Source organism: Somniosus microcephalus, chromosome 25 (genome assembly GCF_052327205.1).
Source record: "Somniosus microcephalus isolate GS21.2 chromosome 25, FLI_Smic_1.0, whole genome shotgun sequence".
NCBI lineage: Eukaryota > Metazoa > Chordata > Chondrichthyes > Squaliformes > Somniosidae > Somniosus > Somniosus microcephalus.
The window spans coordinates 29,236,299-29,253,085 of NC_141011.1; the positions used below are offsets into that span (position 1 = coordinate 29,236,299).

Below are 16,787 nucleotides of genomic sequence, written 5' to 3' on the forward strand. Positions count from 1 at the left end.
TTGTCCCAGCTTCTGAGTCTCTGATTCCAAAGCCGATCAATATGTTCAAAAGTAACTTATTCTTACTGGAAGAAAGAAAAAATAAAGACTCATATTTAGATTGCACTGTATCATGTCTCTCAGGAACATCTTGAAACACTTCACATACAATAAATTACTTTTGAATTCAGTGACTGTTGCTGTGTAGGCAAATGAACAGGCTAAGAACCTAACCTAGTTAGTACTGGAACAGGCTAAGAACCTAACCTAGTTAGTACAGGAAACTTTGTGTTATCCGGAGGCTAAATGTCCGGCAGGCTCGAGCCACTGGCAAAAATCAGGAGCCGTTTCGTTAGATTTGTTTTTCTTTTCGTTGCTTTTTTCTCAACAGTCAAGCTCTGCAAGGTCTCGCTGAAGCTGTTGCTAAGCTACAGAGACGCTACAGAGAGTACGGCTGACTGTTTAGAAGCTGTTGCTAAGCAACAGGGTTTGTTGCCAGATACGGAGAGCAAAATCTCCGTATGTTTCAACATTAACTCTGGTTTGTCCGGCAGTTTTGAGGGAACGGCAACAGTTCGGTCCCGTCAGTGCCGGATAGCACAAAGTTTCCTGTATTGGTACTTGGAAGTTTACCGAAGCTAAAGAGATGATAGCAATATATGACTATTATCCCTTCAGCCTTGGTCATGAGACATAACTGAAGACACCTTTGTACCCTGCTTTGCTGGGGAGTTCTTTTGTTAAATTGTAATTGTTAAAAAACCTAATGAAATATGCTGAGTTAAAAACCATAAACAAAGGCATACTTAATGTAAGAGTAGTACACCAACTGCCTTTTCAGTTACCCCCATTCTACAGAATTTCAATGGACCAACCCATTTCACTTCACTCATTGTATAGAACTCCATTGGATTTACAGTGGGATACATGGAAGGATTTTGAACAGAACGCTCTGAATGATTTGTTGAGTTGATGTAGAACTGCTAAAATAGGAAGAAGAACATTAAAAAGTCTACAGTGAAGAAAGGCTATTCAGCCGATCAAGCCTGCTCAATCCATACACCATGTATAATGGTTCTATCAGGGTCTTCCCTCCCTCACCACATCACAACTGTTGGTCCTCTACTTTAAGAAATACTGTGGGGCCGATTTTCCTGTACCTGAGCTTATTGGATTGCCTTGGTACTGTGCATACTGGTGAATCAGATGTGAAACAGCACACTCCCATAACTGGCCCTGTTCAATTTTTTTCATCCATTTAAATTAATAGGTGGAAAAATCACTTGGGCTCGTTCATGGGCATGAGTTCCTCTTTGCCCGATTTTCCTCAAGGCACTATGCTCAGGCAATAAACTTAGATACAGGAATAGGAAAATCTGGCCCATTAAATTCATTCATCTACTGTCCCCAAAAAGTGATTGTCATTACTATCTCTTTAAGAAGATCTCAGTCTGATATGTATTTTTTTCTTTGTAGAAAGAAGTGGATATAAACCTTTGGGAAAAGTGCCACATTGATCCAGTAACTTTCCAGCTGTCTCCAAGCACATCATTACACCAGGTAAATGAATAAAAGGATGGGGAGGACATGATACTCGGTATCGAGACATATGCATGTTCAGATTTTAATTGTACTCATTTTGGTGGGGTAAGTCTTAAAGTTTAACCCTAATATTTAATTATTAGGGTCGCAAACGAGACTCCAAGATGGTATGTTGCCTCCCAGGTGCAAGGGTCAAGGATGTCTCGGAGCAGCTGCAGGGCATTCTGGAGGGGGAGGGTGAACAGCCAGTTGTCGTGGTGCATATAGGTACCAACGATATATGTAAAAAACGGAATGAGGTCCTAAAAGCTGAATATAGGGAGTTAGGAGGTTAATTAAAAAATAGGACCTCAAAGGTAGTAATCTCAGGATTGCTACCAGTGCCACGTGCTAGTGAGAGTAGAAATAGAAGGATATTTCAGATGAATACGTGGCTAGAGGAATGGTGCAAGGGGGAGGGATTCAAATTCCTGGGACATTGGAACCGGTTCTGGGGGAGGTGGGACCAGTACAAACTGGACGGTTTACACCTGGGCAGGACCGGAACCGATGTCCTAGGGGGAGTGTTTGCTAGTGCTGTTGGGGAGGGTTTAAACTAAAATGGCAGGGGGTTGGGAACCTGTGCAGGGAGACAGAGGAAAGGGAAGCAAGGATAGAAGCAAAAGACAGGAAGGAGAAAAGCAAAAGCGGAAGGCAGAGAAATCAAGGGTGTAAGTCAAACAGGGCCACAGTAAATAATAATTCTAAAAGGACTAAGAGTGTTTAAAAAAAGAAGCCTGAAGGCTTTGTGTCTTAATGCGAGGAGCATTCGTAACAAGGTTGAATTAGCTGCGCAAATAGATGTAAACGGATATGATATAATTGGGATTGCGGAGACATGGCTCCAGGGTGACCAAGGCTGGGAATTCAACATCCAGGGGTATTCAATATTCAAGAAGGACAGGCTAAAAGGAAAAGGAGGTGGGGTAGCATTGCTGGTTAAAGAGGAGATTAACACAATAGTAAGGAAGGATATTAACTCTGATGATGTGGAATCTGTATGGGTAGAGCTGAGAAATACCAAGGGGCAGAAAACGTTAGTGGGAGTTGTATACAGATCCCCAAACAGTAATGCTGAGGTTGGGGATGGCATTAAATGAGGAATTAGAGATGCGTGTAATAAGGGCACAGCAGTTATCATAGGTGACTTTAATCTACATATAGATTGGGCTAACCAAATTCATAACAATACTGTGGAGGAGGAATTCCTAGAGTGTATACGGGATGGTTTCCTGGACCAATATGTCGAGGAACCAGCTAGAGATCAGGCCATCTTAGACTGGGTATTATGTAATGAGAAAGGATTAATTAGCAATCTTGTTGTGCGAGGCCCCTTGGGGAGGAGCGATCATAATATGATAGAATTCTTCATTAAGATAGAGAGTGAAGTAGTTGACTCAGAGACTAGGGTCCTGAATTTAAATAAAGGAAACTATGATGGCATGAGGCGCGAGTTGACTAGGATGGTTTGGGGAACGTTACTTAAAGGGTTGATGGTGGATAGGCAATGGCAAACATTTAAAGATCACACGGATGAACTACAGAATTTGTTCATCCCTGTCTGGCATAAAAATAAAACAAAAAAAGTGGCTCAACCGTGGCTAACAAGGGAAATTAGGGACAACATAAGATCCAAGGAGAGGACATATAAATTGGCCAGAAAAAGCAGCAAACCTGAGGATTGGGAGCAGTTTAGGATTCAGCAAAGAAGGACAAAGGGATTAATTAAGAGGGAGATAATAGAGTATGAGAGTAAGCTTTCAGTGAACATAAAAACTGACTGTAAAAGCTTTTATAGATATGTGAAGAGAAAAAGATTGGTGAAGTCAAGCGTGGGTCCCTTGCAGTCAGAATCAGGGGAATTTATAATGGGGAACAAAGAAATGGCAGACCAATTAAATACATACTTTGGTTCTGTCTTCACAAAGGAGGAGACAAATAACCTCCTAGAGATGTCGGGGAACATAGGGTCTAATGAGAGGGAAGAACTGAATGAAATCAGTATTTGTAGGGAAATGGTGTTAGGGAAATTGACGGGATTGAAGGCCGATAAATCCCCAGGGCCTGATAATCTACATCCTAGGGTACTTAAGGAAGTGGCCCTAGAAATAGTAGATGCATTGCTGGTCATCTTCCAAAATTCTATAGACTCTGGAACAGTTCCCATGGATTGGAGGGTAGCTAATGTAATCCCACTATTCAAAAAAGGTGGTAGAGAGAAAACGGGGAATTATGGACCGGTAAGCCTGACATCGGTAATGGGGAAAATGCTAGAGTCCATTATAAAAGATGTAATAGCAGAGCACTTGGAAAACAGTGACAGGATCGGACAAAGTCAACATGGATTTACAAAAGGTAAATCGTGCTTGACTAATCTACTGGAATTTTTTGAGGATGTAGCTGGTAGAATAGATAAGGGAGAACCAGTGGATGTGGTGTATTTGGACTTTCAGAAGGCTTTCGATAAGGTCCCGCATAAGAGATTAGCATGCAAAGTTAAAGCACATGGGATTGGGGGTAAGGTACTGACTTGGATAGAAAACTGGTTGGCAGACAGGAAGCAAAGAGTTGGAATAAATGGATCTTTTTCCGAGTGGCAGGCAGTGACTAGTGGGGTACCGGAGGGATCGGTGCTAGGACCCCAGCTATTCACAATATATATTAATGATCTAGATGAGGGAACTAGATGTAATATCTCCAAGTTTGCAGACGACACAAAACTGGGTGGGCGTGTGTGCTATGAGGAGGATGCAGAGAAACTCCAGTATGATTTGGACAGGTTGGGTGATTGGGCAGATGCATGGCAGATGCAGTATAATGTGGATAAATGCAAGGTAATCCACTTTGGTGGCAAAAACAGGAAGGAGATTATTATCTGAATGGCAATAGATTGGAAAAAGGGGAAGTGCAACAAGACCTGGGTGTCCTTGTGCACCAGTCGCTGAAGGTAAGCATGCAGGTGCAGCAGGTGGTTAAGAAGGCAAATGGTATGTTGGCCTTCATAGCGAGAGGATTCGAGTACAGGAGCAAGGATGTCTTGCTGCAGTTGTACAGGGCCTTGGTGAGACCACATCTTGAATATTGTGTGCAGTTTTGGTCGCCTTATCTGAGGAAGGATGTTCTTGCCATGGAGGGAGTGCAGCGAAGATTCACCAGACTGATACCTGGGATGGCAGGAATGACGTATGAAGAGAGATTGGGTCAATTGGGCTTATATTCGCTGGAGTTTAGAAGAATGAGAGGGGATCTCATTGAAACTTATAAAATTCTAACAGGACTAGACAGACTAGATGCAGGAAGGATGTTCCCGATGGCCGGGGAGTCCAGAACCAAGGGTCACAGTCTAAAGATAAGGGGTAAGCCATTTAGGACTGAGATGAGGAGGAATTTCTTCACCCAGAGAGTGGTGAACCTGTGGAATTCTCTACCACAGAAGGCAGTTGAGGCCAATTCATTAAATATATTCAAGAAGGAGTTAGATATATTTTTTAAGGCTAAAGGGATCAAAGGATATGGGGAGAAAGCAGGGACAGGGTACTGAATTTGGATGATCAGCCATGATCTCATTAAATGGCGGAGCAGGCTCGAGGGGTTGAATGGCCTACTCCTGCTCCTATCTTCTATGTTTCTATACTATTATTAATTAGAAAAAAGAAAGACAGATTCATCTAGTACCTGATCATATTTCTCATAAATTTATCTCAAAGCACTTCACATGTAAGCAGTGACTGTTTTTAAGTAGGCACACAGCAAGATGCCATAAGCAGCAATTAGACAAATAAACAGTTTATCTATATTGGGCTGTGTGGGTCGATGGAAGAATATTGGCCAGGAGAGCTTCATCCTCCTCTACACATAGTGCTATGGGGTTTTTAATCATCCACCTGAACAGGTAGACAGGACATCAACTTAATGTCTCATCTGGAGAATAGCACCTTAGTACTACATTAGGGTTGTCTGTCTAGATCATGTACTCAAGTCCTGGAGTGGCGCTTTAATCCGCAACCTTCTGACTCAGAGGCAAGTGTGCTGCCAACTGGGTGAAGCTGATGATGTAGCTTATGGAGTTTACAGGATTCACCTAGATATCATGTGGGGTGAGGGATGCTTCAAAATGTTACGGCAGAGGATTGTCCTTTGAGCCTGTTGTCTGACATTTCCACCCAAGGAACTGTGATCCATCTGGTACTTCAAAATGCTGCAAGCAAGTCCAAAGTGCAAAAAAATACATAAATCGAAGAATCTGTGTGTTAGTGTGAGGGCTGACATGTTCTGAATTTTTTATAAACCTGTCTATCAAGATGAAGAATATCAATGCTAGGGAATGGATTACTGTTCTGACGAAAGGTCATCGACCTGAAACGTTAACTCTGTTTCTCTCTCCGCCTGACCTGCTGAGTATTTCCAGCATTTTGTTTTTATTTCAGATTTCCAGCATCTGCAGTATTTTGCTTTTGTATCAATGGTTTACTTCTATTTTCTGGAACCCAATGCCAGCATCAAGCAGTTGTAGGTTAGATATGGCTTGAGATAGATATAAAGTAATGTTCCTCTACTGTGACTTAACAATGAGCATCAATATAACCGTAGAAGAGCATTACCTATTGAACCAGTGTAATATTTTCATTCTTCATGCCAATCACTGTGGCCTCTTTGAGTACGATTGCCAGTGTAATGCTGATTAGTGTTGAAGTCATAGAGTCATGACGGCACAGAAGGAGGTCATTCGGCCCATCGAGTCCGTGCCGGCTCTCTGCAGTGCAATCCAGTCGGTCCCATTCCCCCACTCTATCCCTGTAGCCCTGCAAGTTTATTTCCCTCAAGTGCCTATCCAGCCTCCCCTTGAAAACGTTGAGGGGGAAAAATTGGGTCGTGCCCCCTTTGGGGCACTAACTTTGCCGGAGCGCTACTTTTAGCGCCCCGAAAAAGGTAGCACCCCAACAGGGAGGTGGGGCGCTACTGGAAGCACCCTGACTCCATCTTGGGGCACTGCCAGTGAATATCGTGGTGCTGCGGCACATCGCGCCATGGTACTGCAGGCCTTCCTCCCCTTATTAAAAGGGAGGGGCCTTGTGCAACACGGCCCGGGGCCCAGCTGGGCCACCAGGGATTGGAGTACTGGCAAAAGAGCCCGGCACTCAAAGAGAAGTGCCGGGCTCACAGAGCGCAGCTGGCACTCTGCGGGACGGCTTCACAGGAGGCTGGGAAAGGTAACGAGGACAGGTGCTGGCAGGCGGCCAGCAACAAAAATAGCGTAAAAAAGTTTTTCCTCACGTCCCCCTGTATCTCTTGCCCAAAACCTTAAATCTGAGTCCCCTAGTCCTTGTACAATCAACTCGTGGGAACAGCCTTTCCCCGTATACGAAGTTTCATGCTGTGGGCCTGTAGCCATTAACAACCCAAGTTAAAGCTGCCAAGACTCATTTGAAGTAATGTCCTTACTGTTAGATCCGGGTATCTTAATGTTGTGTCCTTCAATAATCAGACAAAAGACTGCAGGGAACGATTAACAGGTGTTTACTGAATGAGGGTTCAAACTGCAACTGACTGTACAGAGCACTACTCAGGGTTTATATACAGGTGTGGTCACTGCTGGTACTACAAGATACAGGAGCTGTAAAAAGTAGTTCTCGCCCTTAAAGGTACATACATTACAATTCCTCCCCTTTTAGATTAACAGTTCCATAACACTCATTTAACAATTAAATATCAAACTAATTACAATTAACACTTTTAACATGCAACATTAACTGGAAATAGTCTATTTATAAATTCAGTCTTTGGGGAGGCTTCCTGATTCTTTCTGGATAACGCCTTTCCCGAGTGTCTCGCTCTTGGTGCGGAGGCGATTCTAACACCCTGTCGTCAGTTGATTCATCAGCTTCCAATGCTATTGTTTCTGAGGTAGATGCGACCTGTACGTCAGGTTCCTCACCAGGTACGTATGGCCGAGACATGGGGTTGACTCATTCCTGTGACTCTAGGATCTGGTCAGCATGGCGTCTCACAATGTTCTCCCCAACATCCACTGTGTACATTAGTGGCCCCTGCCGTGTGCATATCGTTCCTGGTTGCCATTTCTCTGTTCGGTAGTCGCGGGCCAAGACTGGTTGCCCTACATTGAAGCTCCTTGTCGGCTTCTCATTGATGTGCTGGAATTGCTTATTCTCAACATCTCTTCGTACATTTGGTCTGAGCAAATCCAGACGAGATCTCAACCTTCGGCTAAAGAACATCATGGCCGGGGCCTGGTTGGTGACTGCATGTGTCGCATTTCTGTAGGCTAACAGGAAATTGTCCACCTTATGCTGCAGTGGAATGTCGTCATTGCACATGGCCTTTACTGCTTTTTTAAAGGTTTGTACGAACCTCTCAGCCAATCCATTTGTGGCTGGATGATACGGGGCGGATGTGTAATGCCTTACCCCATTCCATTTCATAAATCTTCAAAACTCTTCGGACACAAACTGTGGTCCGTTATCAGAGCAAATATGCTCTGGCAAGCCGTTCCTGGCAAAAATGGTCCGTAGGACTGCAATAGTTTTCTCCGTGGTGGTGGAGGACATTTTGATCACCTCAGGCCATTTCGAGTGCGCATCCACGGCTATTAAAAACATTGAGTCCATGAATGGCCCAGCAAAATCAATATGCACCCGTTGCCATGGAGATGAGGGCCACTCCCATGGGTGTAGAGGGGCATGTGGTGGTGCACTTTGGACCTTCTGGCATCCTGAGCAGCTCTTTGTCAGGTCCTCGATTTGCTGATCGATCCCCGGCCAACACACATAAGCCCTAGCAAGGCTTTTCATTTTCACCCCTCCCAGATGACCTTCGTGAAGCTCATTGAGCACTCTCTCCCTTAACTTGGGTGGAATTACCACTCGGGATCCACACATCAAGGTCCCCTGGCATACTGACAGCTGTTCTCTTCTGGATGAGAATGCTGGCAACAGTGAGTCGCCATGTGCTGGCCATCCCTTCACTGTCAAATCATATACCCGAGACAGTGTCGGGTCATTTCGGGTCTCCTTCTCTATACCAGCGTTAGTTACTGGCAAGCATTCAATTATAGTTGAATGAAATATTTCGACAGGATCCACTGCTGGTGCTTCCTCCACAGTAGGCAGTGGCAGGCGTGATAGCCCATCAGCGTTTCCATGCTGTTTCGTGCCCTTATACTCGATATCATATTGGTGCGCCCCTAGAAAAAGGGACCATCTTTGTAGCCGTTGCGCAGTCATCACCGGAACGCCCTCCTTTGGATTAAAGATGGAGACAAGTGGTTGGTGGTCAGTCAGCAAGGTGAACTTCTGCCCGTGCAGATAGTGATTGAACTTTTTCACTCCCCACACCAGGCTGAGGGCCTCCCTGTCAATCTGGGCGTAGTTATGCTCGGCTGAGGTTAGTGACCGAGACGCAAAGGCTACTGGCCTCTCCGAGCCGTCCGGGAATTTGTGCGACAGCACCACTCCAATGCCATAGGGTGAGGCATCACACGCCAACCGAATTGGTAGTGCTGGGTTGAAATGAGCCAACACCTCTTTTGATGTGATCAATGCTTTTCTCTTCTGGAAAGCTCATTTACATTCGTCACTCCACTTCCATGGTACCCCCGTTTGCAGTAGGGTGTTCAGTGGGTGTAGTACGGTAGACAAATTCGGCAAGAACTTGGTAGTAGTTCACGAGCCCGAGGAACGACCTCAGCTGTGACACATTTTCCGGTGCTGGAGCCTTGACTACTGCCTCAATCTTTTCAGGGGACTTATGTAACCCCTCTTTATCAATAACGTGGCCACAATACGAGATCTGCTTCTGGAAAAACTCGCATTTGTGGCGATTAGCTCGGAGCCCATATTCCTTCAATCTAGTGAGCACCTGCTCCAGGTTGGCGAGCTGTTCACTGTCATTTTTGCCCGTGACCAGGATGTCGTCCAAATAACACTGGGTCCCTGGAATCCCTTGCAGGACTTGTTCCATTGCCCTTTGCCAAATAGCCGGAGCTGATGCTACCCCGAACACCATCTGGTTGTATTGGTAGAGACCTTTATGAGTGTTGATCGTGAGGTACTGTTTCGAGGCTTCTTCTACCTCCATTTGCAGATACGCCTGGGCCAGATCAATCTTAGTGAAGCGTTTCCCTCCAGATAGCGAGGCAAAAATATCTTCAATCCGCGGAAGCGGATATTGTACAGTGTGAAGGACTGGGTTCACTGTCACCTTAAAGTCCCCACAGATGCGAACCTTCTTTGGTTCCCCAGGTGTATTACTCAACGACCTCTTCATTACAGGAATGATGGGTGTAGCCCACTCGCTCCAGTCTACTTTGGACAGTACTCCTGAATGTTCCAAACCTTCCAGCTCTGCTTTGACGGCTGGGCGGATCGCATAAGGTACCGGTCTTGCCTTAAAAAAACTTTGGGCTTGTATTTTCCTCTATTTTGATCATCGCTGTTATGCCTTTTAGTGTTCCGAGTCCCTGCTGGAACACTTCTTGTGCGTCAGTTAGCATTTTTGACAGTCGTCCAGGTGTGACATCGTCATCCTTTTTGGCATCTACAGTCAGTGCTTGTATGGAATGCCAATCTAGCTGTATCTTCCGGATCCATTCACATCCTAGTAGTGGTGGTCCTCCATCTGGCAATACATATAGGTCCATTTTTGGTGTTTCCTTGCCATTATATATAACGTTCACCCTTATTTTTCCTTTGGGGTAGACTTTTTGCCCCGTGTACGTCTTCAAGACAATCTTTGTATCTCTCAAGGGTATATGTGAGAATAGCCGCTTGTAGTCCCTTTGGTTTATGACTGTTAGGGCTGATCCTGTGTCCAATTCCATTTTCACTTGGACTCCTGCTATCTTGAGCGTGACCCAGATAGTTTGGTGATCCTCTGTTTCGATCACATTATGTAGTTTCAGACAACCCAGCTCCTTGCTTCCGGAGTCTGTATCACTCTTCTGTTCGTCTGAACTACTCTCCGTCACCTTATGTACCTTCTTGTACTTCTCCTGTGGAGATTTCTTGCTGCTGGTTTTCTTTCCCGACCTGCAGACTCTTGCTATGTGTCCTACTTTTCCACACTGTCTGCACACTTTGTCCTTGAACCAGCAATCATTGTGGTCGTGTGTTGTTCTGCCGCAGCGATAGCACTTCACTGTTCCGTATGACATTTCATTTGTGCCATATTCTTGCGGTCTCCGTTGTATCTCTGCAGCGCCCCATGCGGCTGCTTCGTGTGATACTGCAATGCTGAAAGCCTTGTCCAGCGTAAGATCCTTTTCTGATAGAAGCCGTTTCTGGGTTCCTTCACTTTGAAGCCCACACACAAACTTGTCCCTTAAAGTATCTGCTAGTCCCATTCCAAACTGGCAGTGTTTCGACAGCTTGCGCAGTTCCGTTAAATACTCAGCATTACTTTCATCTTTATGCTGGTTCCTTTTGTGAAACTTAAATCTTTCTGCTATCAGCAGCGGTGTGCGGTTTAAGTGGTCCTGTTGGATTGACACTATGTTTTCAAAATCCTTTTCTACTGGCTTCTCTGGGGTTACTAGGTTTCGTAGTAAGCCATACGTTTTTGCACCCATTGAATTCAACAATACCAGCGCTTTATTGTCATCTGGCACTTCATTCGCCTTGCAGTATACTTCTATGCGTTCGACATATGTCGTCCAATCTTTGACTTCATTGTCGAACGCTGTGATACTGCCACTCTTCGGCATTTTTGGGTGTGGTTAGACTGGCTTAAAATGGCGTCTCCCGCGCTTTCCTTTCTTCCCCGCTGTGGCTTAAAATGGCGTCTCCCGCGCTGCTGCCAACGCCGCTCTCGGCGGTCCTCGTGGCAAATGGCGACGCACTGTGGGTTTCGTGCGCTGCTCCTGCGCTGCTGCCAATGCCACTCTCTGCGGTCCTCGTGGCAATGGCAGCGCCTCACATTTTCCTGCGCGCCTCTCTCCCCCGTTGATGCTGCTCGGCCCTTGAACACCGGCTGCGCTCTGCTCTCTCTCGCCTCTCTTCCCCCGTTGACGCCGCTCGGTCCTGAACACCAGCTGCGCTCTGCTCTCTCTTGCCTCTCTCCCCCGTTGACGTTGCTCGGCCCTTGAACACCGGCTGCGCTCTGCTCTCTCTCGCCTCTCTCCCCCGTTGACGCTGCTCGGCCCTTGAACACCGGCTGCGCCCTGTACGCTCTGCCCTCTCTCTCCCCCGTCGACGCTGCTCGGCCTTTTTCTGTGCCGCTCGGTCGGCTCTAGCCGCCGCTGTCCGGGAAGGGTCTGCGCAGTACCTGTTGCCAGCCCATTTCGCTGGACCACCGTGACTGGAAAGCCAAGCCTAACTCTTGACAGCCTCCCCTGCGATGCCCGTGCTTCTGGACTCGACCTCCTTCCACTGTTCTCCAGGAGCGAATCCCTGGGAGGTGATGCAGAGTTGCAGATAGGTTCGAATCTTTCTCGTTGCCAATGTTAGATCCGGGTATCTTAATGTTGTGTCCTTCAATAATCAGGCAAAAGACTGCAGGGAACGATCAACAGGTGTTTACTGAATGAGGGTTCAAACTGCAACTGACTGTACAGATCACTACTCAGGGTTTATATACAGGTGTGGTCACTGCCGGTACTACAGGATACAGGAGCTGTAAAAAGTAGTTCTCCCCCTTAAAGGTACATACATTACACTTACTGCTAGCAGAGAGAAAGAAGAATTGCCTCATCAATCACAGCAGGATTATAACCTAGAAGAAAGGTGAAAAGACATGAACCTAGATTTTCCAATCGACGTTACTTTAAAAATATATTAATCCATGTTAATTTTGATGGGGTTAATGTCGGCATTAAAGTATCGTAAACACCTTCACCGAAGCATGCGAGAGCATGGGCCTTACACTAAACATCCGTAAGACAAAGGTCCTCTACCAACCTGCCCCCGCCACGCAGTGCTGCCCCCCGATTATCAAAATCCACGACAAGGCCTTGGACAACGTGGACCACTTTCCATACCTCGGGAGCCTACTGTCAACAAGGGCAGACGTCGACAACGAAGTCCAACACCGCCTTCAGTGTGCCAGTGCAGCCTTCGGTCGCCTGAGGAAGAGAGTGTTTGAAGACCAGGACCTCAAACCCGGCACTAAGCTCATGGTCTACAGGGCAGCAGTGATACCTGCCCTGTTGTATGCCTCAGAGACATGGACCATGTACAGCAGGCACCTCAAAGCACTGGAGAGGTACCACCAACGCTGCCTCCGCAAGATCCTGCAAATCCATTGGCAGGGTAGGCGCACCAACGTCAGTGTTCTTGCTCAGGCCAACATCCCAGCATCGAAGCTCTGACCACTCTCAATCAGCTCCGATGGACGGGTCACATTGTCCGCATGCCCGATACGAGACTCCCAAAACAAGCGCTCTGTTCGGAGCTCCGGCACGGCAAGAGAGCCCCAGGTGGGCAGAGGAAACGCTTCAAGGACACCCTCAAAGCCTCCTTGAAAAAGTGTAACATCCCCACCGACACCTGGGAATCCCTGGCCTAAGACCGCACAAAGTGGAGGAGAAGCATCCGGGAAGGCGCCGAACACCTCGAGTCTCTTCGCCGGGCGCAAGCGGAAGCCAAGCGCAGGCAGCGCAAGGAGCGCACGTCAACCCAAGCACCCCACCCACCGTCTGCCCCACCTGTGACAGAGACTGTAGGTCCCGCATTGGACTCATCAGTCACCTGCGAACTCATTTTTAATGTGGAAGCAAGTCATCCTCGGTTCCGAGGAACTGCCTAAGTTAGTTAGCTAAGTAAAGTAACACCAATTAGAAAATCCATGATAGTGCGTTAACTAAATATATTATCACTCAATTCTTTTGCTTGATATTTTCAGTTTTCAGCAACCAAGCGGCCTTCAGCAATATAATCATTTTCAACTGTGTGTGTAATTCAGCTTCTTGGCACTCTCCAAGCCAACTTCCAAAATGTTTCATTGGTATTCACTGTTTAAACAAAATGATCAGCAGACAGACAAAAATAAAGCAGATCAGCATTTGAGTCCCAGCGGCTGGCTGGCTGACACTCGAATCCAGGAACGTCTGAGTTGCCCAACTGCTTCTTGGAAATGTAAGCATGAATTCCAATTCCTGATCTGACCCAACATTTCAATCCCAGCAGTTCTGTTTGACAGTGCTGTGGGCAAAAGGACTGGATGCCAGGGCTCTTGCCGGTTCAGTTGAGCAGTGCGTGAGTGACCTGATTATCACACAATGCTGTAGGCATGAGCTCAAAGCCCAGAGCAGCTAACATTTCAATCCAGGACACTGAGTAACCTGGCCATTTTGGAATACTGCTGATACAAGTTCAAAATTCAGATGATTGTTTTACACGAAACTTTGGTATCAGGTGAGGGAAAGTAAAATGTTGGAGATAAAATGCAGCATTTTTTTTTTAAAGTGCTTGATTTGATAACTCTAGTCACAGCCCGTTGAGCCCATACCGGCTCTATGCAAGAGCACTTCGGCTAGTCCCACTCCCCCGCCCTTTCCCCGTAGCCCTGCAAAAAAAAATTTCCTTCAGGTACTTATCCAATTCCCTTTTGAAAGCCACGATTGAGTCTGCCTCCACCACCCTTTCAGGCAGTGCATTCCAGATCCTAACCACTCGCTGTGTAAAAAAGTTTTTCCTCATGTCACCTTTGGTTCTTTTGCAAATCACCTTAAATCTGTGTCCTCTGGTTCTCGGCCCTTCCGCCAATGGGAACAGTTTCTCTCTACCTACTCTGTCCAGACCCCTCATGATTTTGAACACCTCTATCAAATCTCCGCTCAACCTTCTCTGCTCTAAGGAGAACAACTCCAGCTTCTCCAGTTTATCCACGTAACTGAAGTCCCTCATCCCTGGAACCATTCTCGTAAATCTTTTCTGCACCCTCTCTAAAGCCTCCACAACCTTCCTAAAGTGCGGTGCCCAGAATTGGACACAAGACACCAGTTGAGGCCGAACCAGTGTTTTATAAAGGTTCATCCTTGCTTTTGTACTCTATGCCTCTATTTATAAAGCCCAGTATCCCGTATGCTTTCTTAACTGCTTTCTCAACCTGCCCTGCCACCTTCAATGATTTGTGTACATATACCCCCAGGTCTCGCTGTTCATGCACCCCCTTTAAGTATTGTACCTTTAGTTTATATTGCCTCTCCTCGTTCTTCCTATCACTTTGCACTTTTCTGCATTAAATTTCATCTGCCACGTGTTCGCCCATTCCACCAGCCTGTCTATGTCCTCTTAAAGTCCATCACTATCGTCCTCACTGTTCACTATACTTTCAAGTTTTGAAATTGTGCCCTGTACACCCAAATCCAAGTCAATAATATATATCAAGAAAAGCAGTGGTCCTATAACCACCCCCTGGGGAACACCACTGTATACCTTCCTCCAGTCTGAAAAACAACCGTTCACAACTATTCTGTTTCCTGTCACTTAGTCAATTTCTTATCCATGCTACCACTGTCCCTTTTATCCCATGAGCATTAACTTTGCTGGCAAGCCTATTATGTGGCACTTTATCAAACGCCTTTTGGAAGTCCATGTACACCACGTCCACTGCATTGCCCTCATCAACCTTCTCTGTTACCTCATCAAAAAACTCAATCACGTTAGTTAAACACGATTTGCCTTTAACAAATCCGTGCTGGCTTTCCTTAATTAATCCACACTTGTCCAAGTGACTGTTAATTTTGTCCCTGATTATCGTTTCTAAAAGCTTCCCAGCTACCTGGCCTGTAGTTGCTGGGTTTATCCTTGCACCCTTTTTTGACCAAGGGTGTAACATTTGCAATTCTCCAGTCCTTTGGCACAACTCCTGTATCTAAGGAGGATTGGAAGATTATGGCCAGTACCTCTGCGATTTCCACCTTAACTTCCCTCAGCATCCTAGGATGCGTCCCATCTGGTCCTGGTGATTTATCTACTTTAAGTACAGCCAGCCTTTCTAGTACTTCCTCTTTATCAATTTTTACCCCACCCAGTATCTCAACTACCTCCTCTTTCACTATGACTTTGGCAGCATCTTCTTCCTTGGTGAAGACAGATGCAAAGTACTCATTTAGTACCTCAGCCATGCCCTCTGCCTCCATGCGTTGGTCCCTAATCGGCCCCACCCCTCCTCTTGCTCCCCGTTTACTGTTTATAATGGTGACACATCATAGGCATCCTCCATGGTGACACATCATAAGCCATTTTTGTGCTGCTGATGGGCAGGATCAGAGGTGTTGAGACAAATGCATCACCATGTTACACACGAATTGCTGCATTGTTGGAGCTGCTGTCCTTTAGATGAGATAAGGCACTATCTGCCTGTTCAGATGGCATTATTTGAAGAAGAGTAACATGTTCTCCTGGTGTCCCAGCCAGCCTTTCTCTCTCAATCAACACCACCAAAAAATGATTAACATGTCATTTATCTCATTGCTGTTCGTGGTATATTCTTGGTGCAGAATGGTTGCTGTATTTGTCGACAAACAACTGTCACTTCACTTTATAAGTAATTCATTGTGTGAAGTACTTTGAGACACACTGATATGTTAATTGCAAGTTACTACTGTTAGTAACACCACAGAGAATGTGTTAAATGGTTTGCAATCAGTCAAGTCTTTCTATCGCTGAACTGCCAGGCAGCACCTACAGGAATAATATATTGGAATTGCAGTGAAATTGTTTTGAGAAATATCATTAAAAAATGTTATCTATTTTCAGGCCCACAAACTCTTCGATCTTCTTGTCCTTCAGCACATGTTTATTAGCTCTGCAGGGAAGGTGGTTGGTTTTGTAACCAGGAATGAGGTAAGACATAAATAAAAAATGTAATCTGGGACTATAGGAAAAAAAAAGGTATTCGTATAAATTCAAAATATTTAGCACCAATTTTATTCTTGTGTGGACACTGGTATAGGTGCAGACATGGGCAGGGACGAGAGTATTGAGCTTTAGAATAGTGTTCATGTCCCATTCAGCACAAGAGATGATTGAAGTACTTGACTCTTCTGGAGACCAAGGCGGGAATTTTAACCCCATCACGTTGGTCAGGGAGGGTTAAAAATTCAAAATTGCATACGTCAACCCCAAACCACCGCGTACACGCCTGCCACCATTTTAACGAGAGGCGGGGCACCTCATTATAATATTTAAATCAGGCTCCTAAAGTGAAGTTGGGAGCCTGACTTAAATTTATCACTGACCGGCCCAGCAGCTAAAGGGAGGCAGGAGTAG

At 45.8% G+C, this 16,787-nt stretch overlaps 1 protein-coding gene across 8 annotated transcripts in view; it reads left to right on the forward strand.

Annotated features, from left to right (window-relative positions):
* clcnk (chloride voltage-gated channel K) overlaps positions 1 to 16,787 on the forward strand; it is a 183,229-nt gene that overhangs the window by 70,835 nt on the left and 95,607 nt on the right. For 6 of the 8 annotated variants that reach the window (XM_085967007.1, XM_085967006.1, XM_085967003.1 and 3 more), the window contains 2 exons: positions 1,456 to 1,539; positions 16,275 to 16,361. In XM_085967007.1, the coding sequence (XP_085823133.1) occupies positions 1,456 to 1,496 (41 nt within the window). In that variant the 3' untranslated portion in view covers positions 1,497 to 1,539; positions 16,275 to 16,361. Of the gene's footprint in view, positions 1 to 1,455; positions 1,540 to 16,274; positions 16,362 to 16,787 lie in introns of those variants that run through there. The other 2 variants (XM_085967004.1, XM_085967008.1) reach the window with 1 other exon arrangement.